Genomic DNA, 14,503 nt, shown 5'->3' with positions numbered 1-14,503 from the left:
CAACATGTCTATTTATTAAAAATATTTATTAGTAATAACATTTCTTTTTATGTCTTTTAAATGTTAAGTACTTCAACTTCAACGTATTTATAAATATGTTTAATAAGAAGAAATGGTGTAATAAATATAAGAAAATGTGTTTAGGTTAAATTTCTAAAACAAAAATTAAATATATGAAAGAATATAAAAATAAATTAAAGCTGTATTTTCCTTTTTATAGTCCTATTTAGCTTTTGTAATATATTTTAGTATTTTTTAATTTTTCTTATAAATATATATATATATATATATATATATATATATATATAAATTAATTAAAGATTATATATATATTATCTTTGATTTATTTTTATACTCTTCTAAATATTTTATGTTTTATTTTAGACAACGTAGGGCTTTAACTTAAACATTTATTACAGTTTCTTATATTTATTACAACATTTCTTCATATTTTTTAAAAATATTTCTATTTGGATTTAATGTATTTAAAAAAATAATTTTTTATATATATTATTATTTTTATTTTATTTTTTTGGAGAGTTAGTACTTCAACTTAAACGTATTTATTTCAGTTATTTGCCAAGGCAACATGTTTATTTTTCTCTCTATTTTAATATTTTAATTTAGCTTTCACTATATATCAATAAACATCTATCTATCTAATTTATATATATATATATATATATATATATATATATATATATATATATATATATATTTTTTTTTTTTTTTTTACTTTACAAATGTTAGTACTTCAACTTAACATTTATTTCAGCTAGGTGCCAAGGCAAGATTTTGATTTAATAGTTATATTTTATTCCAGTTTTATTTCCAAAAACGATCTGTAATGCTTCCAGCTTTAGTAAACAGTAAACGGTAAATGGTAAACGGTAAACGGTAAACGGTAAACAGTAAGTAAACAGTAAACGGTAAACAGTAAACGGTAAACAGTAAACGGTAAAGAGTAAGTAAACAGTAAACACTAAACGGTAAACAGTAAGTAAACAGTAAACGGTAAACAGTAAACGGTAAACAGTAAACGGTAAATGGTAAACAGTAAGTAAACAGTAAACGGTAAACAGTAAGTAAACAGTAAACAGTAAACGGTAAACGGTAAACGGTAAACAGTAAGTAAACAGTAAACAGTAAACGGTAAACGGTAAACAGTAAGTAAACAGTAAACAGTAAACAGTAAATGGTAAACAGTAAACGGTAAAGAGTAAACGGTAAACAGTAAACGGTAAAGAGTAAGTAAACAGTAAACAGTAAACAGTAAATGGTAAACAGTAAACGGTAAACAGTAAACAGTAAATGGTAAACAGTAAACGGTAAACAGTAAACGGTAAACAGTAAACGGTAAACAGTAAACGGTAAAGAGTAAGTAAACAGTAAACGGTAAACGGTAAACAGTAAGTAAACAGTAAACAGTAAACAGTAAACAGTAAACGGTAAACGGTAAACAGTAAACGGTAAATGGTAAACAGTAAGTAAACAGTAAACGGTACACAGTAAGTAAACAGTAAACAGTAAACGGTAAACGGTAAACAATAAGTAAACAGTAAACAGTAAACAGTAAACGGTAAATGGTAAACAGTAAGTAAACAGTAAACAGTAAACAGTAAATGGTAAACAGTAAACGGTAAACAGTAAACGGTAAATGGTAAACAGTAAGTAAACAATAAACGGTAAACAATAAACGGTAAACAGTAAGTAAACAGTAAACAGTAAACGGTAAACGGTAAAGAGTAAGTAAACAGTAAACAGTAAACGGTAAACAGTAAACGGTAAACGGTAAACGGTAAACAGTAAACAGTAAACGGTAAACAGTAAACGGTAAACAGTAAACGGTAAAGAGTAAGTAAACAGTAAACAGTAAACGGTAAACAGTAAACGGTAAACAGTAAACGGTAAACGGTAAACAGTAAGTAAACAGTAAACAGTAAACAGTAAACGGTAAACAGTAAACGGTAAACGGTAAACAGTAAACAGTAAGTAAACAGTAAACGGTAAACAGGAAACGGTAAACAGTAAGTAAACAGTAAACAGTAAACGGTAAACAGTAAACGGTAAAGAGTAAGTAAACAGTAAACAGTAAAAGCATTACTGATGAACGGCTGGCAGTCAGAGTGGGAGGATGAACACTGAGTGGGGATGAGTCTGATGGTGTTGCTTGTTCTCTCAGAGATTAAATAATTATACACAGTATACACACACATATATTATGTAAACAAAAACTTTTATTTTGGATGCGATTAATTGTTGCCCAGTACTACTTTATGTAAATATTACAGTTTATACTTTTATTTTGTATGCGATTAATCGTTGCCCAGCACTACTTTATGTAAATATTACAGTTTATACTTTTTTTGGATGCGATTAATCGTTGCCCAGCACTACTTTATGTAAATATTGCAGTTTATACTTTTATTTTGGATGCGATTAATCGTTGCCCAGCACTACTTTATGTAAATATTGCAGTTTATACTTTTATTTTGGATGCGATTAATCGTTGCCCAGCACTACTTTATGTAAATATTACAGTTTATACTTTTTTTGGATGCGATTAATCGTCTCCCAGCACTACTTTATGTAAACATTGCAGTTTATACATTTTTTGGATGCGATTAATCGTTGCCCAGCACTACTTTATGTAAATATTACAGTTTATACTTTTTTTGGATGCGATTAATCGTCTCCCAGCACTACTTTATGTAAATACTGCAGTTTATAAATTTTTTGGATGCGATTAATCGTTGCCCAGCACTACATTATGTAAATATTACAGTTTATACATTTTTTGGATGCGATTAATCGTTGCCCAGCACTACTTTATGTAAATACTGCAGTTTATAATTTTTTTGGATGCGATTAATCGTTGCCCAGCACTACTTTATGTAAATATTGCAGTTTATACATTTTTTGGATGCGATTAATCGTTGCCCAGCACTACTTTATGTAAATATTGCAGTTTATAAATTTTTTGGATGCGATTAATCGTTGCCCAGTACTACTTTATGTAAATATTGCAGTTTATACTTTTTTGGGATTAGATTAATCGTTGCCCAGCACTACTTTATGTAAATATTGCAGTTTATACATTTTTTGGATGCAATTAATCGTCTCCCAGCACTACTTTATGTAAATATTACAGTTTATACTTTTATTTTGGATGCGATTAATCGTTGCCCAGCACTACTTTATGTAAATATTACAGCTTATACTTTTTTTGGATGCGATTAATCGTTGCCCAGCACTACTTTATGTAAAAATTGCAGTTTATACATTTTTTGGATGCGATTAATCGTTGCCCAGCACTACTTTATGTAAATATTGCAGTTTATACATTTTTTGGATGCGATTAATCGTTGCCCAGCACTACTTTATGTAAATATTACAGTTTATACTTTTTTTGGATGCGATTAATCGTCTCCCAGCACTACTTTATGTAAATACTGCAGTTTATACATTTTTTGGATGCGATTAATCGTTGCCCAGCACTACTTTATGTAAATATTACAGTTTATACATTTTTTGGATGCGATTAATCGTTGCCCAGCACTACTTTATGTAAATATTACAGTTTATACTTTTTTTGGATGCGATTAATCGTCTCCCAGCACTACTTTATGTAAATACTGCAGTTTATACATTTTTTGGATGCGATTAATCGTTGCCCAGCACTACTTTATGTAAATATTACAGTTTATACTTTTTTTGGATGCGATTAATCGTCTCCCAGCACTACTTTATGTAAATACTGCAGTTTATAATTTTTTTGGATGCGATTAATCGTTGCCCAGCACTACTTTGTGTAAATATTACAGTTTATACTTTTTTTGGATGCGATTAATCGTCTCCCAGCACTACTTTATGTAAATATTGCAGTTTATACATTTTTTGGATGCGATTAATCGTTGCCCAGCACTACTTTATGTAAATATTACAGTTTATACTTTTTTTGGATGCGATTAATCGTCTCCCAGCACTACTTTATGTAAATACTGCAGTTTATACATTTTTTGGATGCGATTAATCGTTGCCCAGCACTACTTTATGTAAATATTACAGTTTATACTTTTTTTGGATGCGATTAATCGTTGCCCAGCACTACTTTATGTAAATACTGCAGTTTATAAATTTTTTGGATGCTATTAATCGTTGCCCAGCACTACTTTATGTAAATATTGCAGTTTATACATTTTTTGGATGCGATTAATCGTTGCCCAGCACTACTTTATGTAAATATTGCAGTTTATACATTTTTTGGATGCGATTAATCGTTGCCCAGTACTACTTTATGTAAATATTGCAGTTTATACTTTTTTGGGATTAGATTAATCGTTGCCCAGCACTACTTTATGTAAATATTGCAGTTTATACATTTTTTGGATGCGATTAATCGTCTCCCAGCACTACTTTATGTAAATATTACAGTTTATGCTTTTATTTTGGATGCGATTAATCGTTGCCCAGCACTACTTTATGTAAATATTACAGTTTATACTTTTTTTGGATGCGATTAATCGTTGCCCAGCACTACTTTATGTAAATATTGCAGTTTATACATTTTTTGGATGCGATTAATCGTTGCCCAGCACTACTTTATGTAAATATTGCAGTTTATAAATTTTTTGGATGCGATTAATCGTTGCCCAGCACTACTTTATGTAAATACTGCAGTTTATACATTTTTTGGATGCGATTAATCGTTGCCCAGCACTACTTTATGTAAATATTGCAGTTTATACATTTTTTGGATGCGATTAATCGTTGCCCAGCACTACTTTATCTAAATATTGCAGTTTATACTTTTTTGGGATGCGATTAATCGTTGCCCAGCACTACTTTATATAAATATTACAGTTTATGCTTTTTTGGGATGCGATTAATCGTTGCCCAGCACTACTTTATGTAAATATTGCAGTTTATACATTTTTTGGATGCGATTAATCGTCTCCCAGCACTACTTTATGTAAATATTACAGTTTAAACTTTTATTTTGGATGTGATTAATCACGATTAATCGTTGCCTAGCACAAATTTTAGTATTTTAGTATGATATTTATATAGCTGTAATTTATTTCTTGTTCTCTCAGAGATTCCCCGGGACTGTCATGATCTGTGGCACAGCTCTGGCGGTCAGGTTCGGGACGGGCTGTACCTGATCCGACCCGGAGACTCGCCGATCGCGGTGTTCTGTGCCATGAGCGAGGGCGGGTGGACGGTGGTCCAGCACATCACGGTCAACAGCAGCGTGGACTTCGACAGAACCTGGGCCGAGTACAAGCGAGGCTTCGGGTCGCTCACCGGGAACCACTGGCTGGGCAACGAGCACCTGCACCGGCTCACCGGCGGACCCGTGCGCTACAAGCTCGCCGTCAAGCTAGTCGACCAGGACGCCATGACCAAGACCGGCGAGTACGACCCAGTTCTGGTGGAGGACGAGGACGCCCAGTACCGCCTGCGTTTGGGTCCGTTTCAGGGCACGGCGGCGGACGCTCTCACGCTCGACACCGAGAACTATCTTCACGATAACCAGCGCTTCACCACCCGAGACCGGGACAACGACAACTACTTCCAGAACTGCGCTAAGCTGGAGTTCCAGGGCGTTGCGGGCGGAGGGTGGTGGTACGACGCGTGCGCCGGCGCGAACCTCAACCGCAGGAACGTCATCTACTGGCAGAAGGACTGTAATAAAGAGCACTTGTGCAAATACGCCTGGATGATGGTGAGACCTTCAGACCAGGTCAAGGTGGTTCGCTCCGGAGACTGCGCGAGAGACGAGCTCTGAGCATCTCAACATCCTTCAAACAAGATGAACTGGGCACACTTTATTTTAAGGTGTCATTGTTACGATGTAATTATACATTTAAGAACTGAGTAATAATAATTAACAACATACTTACTACAGGGTTTGGGTAAGATTAGGATTTGGTTGAGGGTTAGTTGCATGTAATTATGCACAATTTACTGTTATTACTGCGGTAAGTACATGTAACAAATGTAACAAGGACACAGTAAAATAAAGTGTTACCGAAGAATTTACTGGAGGTGTATCTCACAGAATTTAGTGATGTTTTTAATTAAAGTCTCCCTGTGGTGTAAATCCAGCTTTTAATGTTGTTTATATGTCCATGTGGTGTTTTTAATATGCTTTAAAGGTGACATATTATGCCTCTTTTCACAAGATGTAATATAAATCTATGGTGTCCCCAGAATGTGTCTGTGAAATTTCAGCTCAAAATACCAGATCATTTATTATAGCTCGTAAATTTGTTCCTTCAAACAAGATGTATTTACTGTAAAACCAAAACAATCTCTGTTCAATTAATTTCCTGTTATCTCTGTAAAGCTGCTTTGAAGCAATCTGTATTGTTAAAAGCGCTATATAAATAAAGGTGACTTGACTGGATGACTTTTCTTATTTGCAAATAAGAAAATAAAATAATCTGAATCAAAAGGAAAAACAAGATTATTTTTCTGACCCCAATGGCAAGTTTTAATCATAAACTTCATATTAAATTCTGAAAAAAACTCTTGTCGTTTTGCTTCTAAAGGAGAAAACTGCGTTGGAAAACAAGACAAAAACATTGTAGGGTTGAATTATTAACCCATTCAACACATGATGATCAATTATCTATTTCTTTTTTATTCAATAAACATTTAAACGTCAGATTTATTTGTACTGAAGTGCAAAAAGTTTCATAAAACAGATCACACACACGATTACAGGGAATTAACAGACCGAAGACGCACTGCAGATTATAGTCTTGTTTTCCAGCACAAATATATAAACATTGTGATAAACATATAAACATTACAAAATGCCAAGATATTAAGTCTTGTTTCTGAAAAATGTATCAAAATGTAGTGAGTTTGTGCTTAAAACAAGAACAAATATCTGCCAATGGAGTCAGAAGAAACATCTTAATTCAAAGGGAAAACAAGATTATTTCTTGTCTTAAACACAAACTCACTTCTTTTCTGATCTTCAGTCATTTCGCTTCTCCAGTAAATCTTGATTTAAGAATGTTTAGATATTTGTGCTGGAAAACACAGAAACACTGATGCTTTTTGCAGTGCGGTTTCAATCCTCCGAGCAATAAAGCCGATGAAAATAGAAAGTTCTGACATGTTTGTTCACCCTCATTGAGTTGTTTACGGCACATTTAAACCAATCTTCCAAATCACACACTGTCATTAAACGGGTTGTTTCCTGAAACTCAGACATCTTCATCAACACGACAGCGGGAAACATCCAGATCCATTGGGATGAAATCACACCAGGAGAAATGAAGCTGTTTCTGTCGTTCTTATAATGGTACAGTAAGGCATTTAAAGAGGGTACAATCGACATCGAGCCTGTGAAATGTACAACATTAGCCCTTATTAAGACTGTGACAGAAACAAAACATGAATAAAATCATCACTGAGCAAAAACATGATGGTGTCTTTGTTCTGCACTCGTGAAACTCAATCTCTTTCTTCATATTCTTACAACTGGATCTCCATCATCCCTCATATTTGATAATGGTGGGAGGTTTATTTCCATAAAGGATCAATGTTGTGAAAGCGTCACAACATTCGAAGATTACACACATCTGCTTTACAAATGAACTCAAGAGTTAGGACAGAGTTAAAGGAAAAGTTCACACAAAAATACTTATGAAAATAGTAAAGGAGGATTTCGACTGGAAAGATGGGCTTTTAATAAAACTAGTCTGTAAAAAACGAGTTGCATTTTCCCCAAAACTTCAACGCCTATAATGCCCTTTTGATTTTGGGAGCACATAAATGCAGACGTCCGATTCCTGAAGCTGTAATTCATCCTTTATGCTGAGAAATATAGTGAGAGATCAGGTTCAGGTAAGATCATTTACATCACATCGTTCACAGACACTATAACGACACAAAACTGGTTGAAAACCTGCAAACTTTACCGTTAACTCAATCATTCCCTTTGCAAACATGGTATAGATTTACAGGAGACTTAGAGACTCAAATGAGCCAGTTTTATGGTACATTTAGGACTTTTTTAGGGGGGGGGGACAGTTCATATTTGGGTTAAACTAAACTACCAGTCAAAGGTTTTGCTAATCTTTCTGAAAGAGTCTCTTTTGCTCACTAAAGCTGCATTTGTTTGATCAAAAATACAGTAAAACAGTAAAATATTATTAGAATGTAAAACAATGTAAAATGAATTCTGAAGGATCATGTGACACTGAAGACTGGAGTAATGATGCTGAAAATCCAGCTTTGATCACATATAGATTACACTTTACTATATATTCACATAGAAAACAGCTGTTCCCTTTCAGTCAGTCACGGTCTACGTTACGTCAGAACGTCTGACGAATGGGGTCTCGCCCGAGAGCCCAATCATCTTCGAGATGTAAAAAAAACTAACCAATGGTATACAAAGTACCTTGATCTGCGGAATCTGATTTGCGAGCTCCACCCCGCTGTGTGGGAATATAAGGAGCAGCGTGTGCATACTCGCATTCATGCTTTCGCTTCGGAGCCGAGTGTTATTGTGCTTCTTCTACGATCACTTTCGTTTTGAAAATCTTCAAGTTAAATGTTGTATCAGCGATTTCAGGCCCAAAAAAGACCCAAACAAAAATGATCACATTCATCTAATCTTTCCTAACGATCCGCTAGCTGCCCGCTATAGCTGACCGACATGGGTTCGTTGATAGACGCTGGCTTCTTCTTCAGCTCCAACTTCGCGTGTAGCCGTGCACGAGCGCAAAACCCTACCTGTCGGTGATTGGTTGGAACACTTTTTATTTCGGTTGTGAGTGGTTGGTGAACCCAATTGTTTTTGTGTGCAGATCTCAGAGCCTAGGCTGCCTACAGAGACGCGTTTTTTGATGGCATGCTTACGGGGCGGGCAGCTAGCGGATCGTTAGGAAAGTTTAGATGAATGTGATCATTTATGTTTGGGCCTTTTTTGGGCCTGAAATCGCTGATACAACCTTTAAGTCTCTTCAGTGTTGTGTTGGTGTGATGCTGCGTTCAGCGGAGATCACTAAAGAGCTCTTGATCTCCCCTGTGCGCTTCAGCACTGCTTAAAAGAGCTTATTTCTCTAAAAGATGCGTCGGGTGCGTCTTTTTAAAGATGTCACTTCGCCCGTGTGTTTCTTGGTGCGGTCGGTTTCTGCCTCCGTCTGACAGTCATGAGGGCTGTCTCAGGTGTCTGGGCTTTCAGCATTCGGGGATGAGTCATGTACCCATTGGGGGAGGATGACCCTTGGTCAATTCTTTTGACTCATGCTAGCAAACAGGACTTCCAACATGTTACGCATGCTAGCAGTGAATAATAACGACATGTTAATAACGACTAACTAAGTGTTAAAACATGTTAATAACATGGTAAATCATGGTAAACTATGGTAAATCATGTTAGAATCATAGTAAATCATACTAGAACGTGGTAAATCATGGAAAATCATGCTGGAAACATGCTAAATCAAGGTAAATCGTGCTAGAATGTGGTAAATCAAGGTAAATCGTGCTAGAATGTGGTAAATCAAGGTAAATCATGCTAGAACGTGGTAAGTCATAGAAAATCAAGCTAGAAACATGCTAAATCAAGGTAAATCATTCTAGAACGTGGTAAATCAAGGTAAATCATGCAGCAGCCATATCACCCTGTAGCCCAAGACTGGTTGCCCACTGAAGCTAAGCAGGGCTGAGCCTGGTTAGTACCTGGATGGGAGACCTTCTGAGAAAACCAGGTTGCTGCTGGAAGAGGTGTTAGTGAGGCCAGCAGGGGGCGCTCACCCTGTGGTCTGTGTGGGTCATAACGCCCCAGTGTAGTGACGGGGACACTATACTGTAAATTGAGCACCGTCCTTCGGATGAGACGTTAAACCGAGGTCCTGACTCTCTGTGGTCACAAAAAATCCCAGGATGTCTTTCGAAAGAGTAGGGGTGTAACCCCGGCATCCTGGCCAAATTTGCCCAGTGGCCTCTGTCCTTCATGGCCTCCTAATCATCCCCATATATATATACCAATTGGCTTCATCACTCTGTCTCCTCTCCACCAGTAAGCTGGTGTGTGGTGGGCGTTCTGGCGCAATATGGCTGCCGTCGCATCATCCAGGTGGATGCTGCACATTGGTGGTGGTTGAGGAGATTCCCCCCTTCTATGTGAAGCGCTTTGAGTGTCCAGAAAAGCGCTATATAAATGTGATGAATTATTATTATTATTATTATTATTATAAATCATGCTAGAATGTGGTAAATCAAGGTAAATCATGCAAGCAATGTGGTAAATGATAGCAAATCATACTAGAGTGTGGTAAATCGTGGTAAACCATCGACGCTACGATCGAGACTCACTGACCCTCGGACGAGGTAGAGTCCCCTCTGTCATACAGCAATCTAGTTCCTCTTTCCGTGAGAGGGCTACTTCGGCTGATGTCAGGGTGATGGTGTGGGCTTCCCCGACGAGTCAACCTCCTCGGGCCACACGCCCCTCTCTGGCGTCACAAACTGTGGTGCTTCCGGATGAGATTGCTGGTTCCTCTCTACAGCGACCCAGCGTTTCATTCGGGGCACCGGCGGATGATCAGATGTCGATCGCCGCATCACAAGATGGGCTTGAGTCCTCTGGAGATGAGGATTCCGCTGAGTTGCCTCCCTCTGGGACTAGTGTTGTCAAAAGTATCGACTTCGGTACCAAGTCGGTACTGAAATTTTAATAATGTGCTGCTTTGAGCGCTGTTGAGCGTAATGAATGAATGAATGAATGAATGAATGAATGAGGCATTTATATAGCGCTTTCATATGTACTACTGTACACCCAAAGCGCTTTACAATCATATCAGGGGTTCTCTCCTCAGCCAGCACCAGTGTGCAGCATCCACTTGGATGATGCGACGGCAGCCACAGTACAACGGCGCCAGTGCGCTCACCACACACCAGCTATAGTTGGAGAGGAGAGAGAGTGATAGAGCCAATTCAGTGGATGGGGATTATTAGGAGGCCATGATTGGGAGGGGCCAATGGGTGGAATGTGGCCAGGACACCGGGGTTACACCCCTACTCTTTACGAGAAGTGCCATGGGATTTTTAATGACCACAGAGAGTCAGGGCCTCGGTTTAACGTCTCATCCGAAGGACGTAATAGTAAACACCTCTGATTGGCCATTGTGTTCACACGCTCATCGGATATGTCTGTGATTGGCAACAATGTTCAATGCATGAGAGTGTTTGAGAGCACTTGGAAGTGTTTGAAAGTAAAAAAAAAACGTTGTACCAAAGTCGGTACATTTGACAACACTATCTGGGACGACAGCTTTCCCCGAGTCTGATCCAGAGCTGACGGCCATGCTTGCCCGGGCAGCCGAGAGGATCAGGCTTGACTGGAACCCTCCACCGTGCCCCGAGCGCTCAAGGCTGGATGATTGGTTCTTGGGTTCTTGGGTCTCAGTTCCATTCTTCCCGAAAGTGCATGAGGAAGTCAGCAGTTCGTGGAGGGCACCTCTGACTGCCCGTAACCGTTCTGGGCCTATCTCCGCCTTCACTGCCCTCGACGGCGGGGCGGCCAAGGTCTATGCTGGGGTTCCCCCAGTGGAGCACTCTGTTGCGATCCAACTGTGTCCTCAGAGCACCTCCACCTGGCGTGGCGACCCCAAGCACCCGTCCAAGGCCTGTAAGTTTTCTTCCACTCTCATGGCTAAGGCTTACAGAGCTGCGGGCCATGGGGATTCTGCAGGTCCACCAGGCCAAGGCACTCAAACAGATGCACAAGGGCAGTGCTGACCCAGGGCTAATGCAGGAGATGCGCATTGACTCTAAGCCAGAAGGGAAACACGGCCTGGTCATCAGGTTCCTGCAAGGAGCTAGGAGGCTCAATCCGCCCGGCCCTCAGTAGATACCCTCTTGAGATGAAGCGTGCCTGGAATTCGGGCCGGCTAACTCTCAGGTGACCCTGAGACCCCGGCTGGGATATGTGCCCAAAGTTCCCACCCCCCCTTCAGGGATCACTGGGGGAGGCAGACCCAGCCCTAGCACTGCTCTTTCCAATACGCCCCCTTTTGTTTCAAAGCAGCTTTACAGAGATAACAGGAAAATAATGCAACAAAGTTTGTTTCCAGAAGAAAATAGCGTCACAGTCCAGCTTAAGTAAGTTCAGTGATGTTTCATTTTTGTTGTAAAAAAGTTTTAGTTCATTTATATATATAGCCACTCTGGAGAAAATCGCGATGACATCGTCCAGCTCAGTTCAGTTCTCATATAATGGTGTCAATGCAGGCAGATCAATATTATTGTTGAATATTAAATTTAATGTTAAATTTAATGTCCGTAGATAGACCTCAGTGTTTCAAGACCTCAGACCAGCTCTTTGTCTGTTATGGAGGCCAGCAGATGGGAAAGGCTGTCTCCAAGCAGAGGTTGTCCCACTGGATAGCGGATGCTTTTACCATGGCTTACCAAGCCCAAAGACTGCCATGTCCCCTCGACCAGGAGTGTTGCTTCCTCCTGGGCGTTGGCGCATGGCTCCTCGCTAGCAGACATTTGTACAGCTGCGGGCTGGGCGACACCTAACACATTTGCGAGATTCTATAATCTCTGTGTAGAGCCTGTGTCCTCCCGTATACTCACTTCAAGTAGCCAGTAAGTAGGACCTGCTTGGTGTCATTCGCTTGCTGTGCCATTCCACTCCACGGACTGGATGCATGTGCTGATTTCCTCAGGTGAGTTCCACAGTTCTGAACCCTGGGTTCCTCCAGCACTGTTGACGTCTAACACCTGTGTGCTGCCCAGTTGGCCTGCCCTTGTGTTGGACTAGGGGCCTCCATGTGTTGCGATTCCCCTGCCTGGGCAATCCCAAGTGTGTATTTCCACAGTAAGTCTCCTCCGACAGCACGTGTCTTTCCGTTGACAAGACCACTCTTGCCTCTATGAGGTTGAAATATATTCCAACCTCTGGTTTCATTATGTCAGAGATCTTCCATATGTATTCCTCCTAGGCAGTTCATAGGTGTATTTTAAGTCCTCCCTACGGGTAGGCAGCGTACTTGCATTTTCCTGATGGAATTGCTACCCAGTGTACCTTGGTAACTCTGACGTTCATTTCAGCCCTTCGGTCATGCTGGCCTCAAGACAGGGAGCTGTGGCTTGCGCCAGGCACTGGAAGACCGCCATAGTGGCGTTTTTGGATAGGACCCCATTTGTCGGACGTTCTGACGTAACGTAGAACGTGATTGACTAAAAGGGAACGTCTGAAGGAGGGAACAGAGAAGTTACGTCCCCTTGCCACAACCGCTGTACTGCTGAACAGCCGGGACACACCTCTAGGCTCTTTAGCGAAGAACATGAATGTGAGTATGCACGCGCTGCTCCTTATATACCCACACAGCAGGGCGGAGCTCGCGCTGCAAATTCTGCAGACAAAGGTACTTTGCATACCATTGGCTCGTTTTTTTGCAACTCGAAGGTGATTGGGCTCTCGGGCGAGACCCCATTCGTCAGACATTCTGACGTAACGTCTCCTTTCCCTCCTTCAGGGAACAAGGGTTACATACAGTATGTAACCGAGACGTTTTACATTGGAATAATATTTCAAAATTTTTAGGGATGCACCGACATAATTTTTTTGGGCCGAAACGGATAACAATAATTCTTTATATTTGAAAGCCAATATAACCAATTATATAACCAATATTAACCAATATATTGGCAAATAAAACTAAAAATAAAACTTTATATAATTGTTGAGACCATGATTACAAAAACAAAAGTCCCACCATAATGTTCTCATTATAATTTTATGTAGCCGATATGACAGACTTGCGCTGCACATTGCACTTTAACTGGATTTTCCTTTTTGAAGTGATTCCAATCATATTTCAAGCAATTAAAAACCCTCATGTTGAACAGTGCGCATCTGAAGTGTCTCTGCTGAAGGAAATAATACATTATTCATCGGCTTTAATATATCAGCCAAATTTCATTAAAAAAGGACATATATTAGCAGATACAGAACTGATATGGTCGCCAATATATCATGTTCCCTAATAATTTTTACTGTATTTTTCAACAAATAAATGCAGCCTTAGTGAGCAGAAGAGACTCTTTCAGAAACATTACAAATCAAAACTTTTCAGTTGACAGTAAAACTGGTTTCTGTCCTGTGATAGTATTTTAAAGTCAGTTGTCTGATGAATCTGGGGCGTCTCAGGCGAGTCTGCTGAAGGTCTCAGGCGGGTTTTAGGCGAGTCTCAGGCGAGTCTGCCGAAGGTCTCAGACGAGTCTCAGGTGAGTCTTAGGAGAGTCTGCTGAAGGTCTCAGGTGACTCCCAGGTCGACTCTCAGGCGACTCTCAGGGACTCTCAGGCGAGTCTGCCGAAGGTCTGAGGTGAGTCTCAGGTGAGTCTCAGGCGACTCTGCCGAAGGTCTCAGGCGAGTCTCAGGCGAGTCTGCCGAAGGTCTGAGACGAGTCTCAGGCGAGTCTGCCGAAGGTCTGAGACGAGTCTCAGGCGAGTCTTAGG

At 39.7% G+C, this 14,503-nt stretch overlaps 1 protein-coding gene across 1 annotated transcript in view; it reads left to right on the top strand.

Moving 5' to 3' along the window:
- zgc:194887 (uncharacterized protein LOC571819 homolog) overlaps positions 1-6,412 on the top strand; it is a 7,061-nt gene extending 649 nt beyond the window's left edge. The window contains exon 2 of the mRNA XM_056236744.1: positions 5,097-6,412. Within this exon, the coding sequence (XP_056092719.1) occupies positions 5,097-5,791 (695 nt within the window). The 3' untranslated portion in view covers positions 5,792-6,412. The remainder of the gene's footprint in view (positions 1-5,096) is intronic.
- Positions 6,413-14,503: the final 8,091 nt, after the last annotated feature.

This window comes from Rhinichthys klamathensis, unplaced genomic scaffold (genome assembly GCF_029890125.1).
Source record: "Rhinichthys klamathensis goyatoka isolate OS25496 unplaced genomic scaffold, OSU_Roscu_1.1 h1tg000462l_1, whole genome shotgun sequence".
In the NCBI taxonomy this organism is placed as follows: Eukaryota; Metazoa; Chordata; class Actinopteri; order Cypriniformes; family Leuciscidae; genus Rhinichthys; species Rhinichthys klamathensis.
Note: the sequence above shows the minus strand (reverse complement) of the source record. Positions and strands in the feature narration are given on the sequence as shown.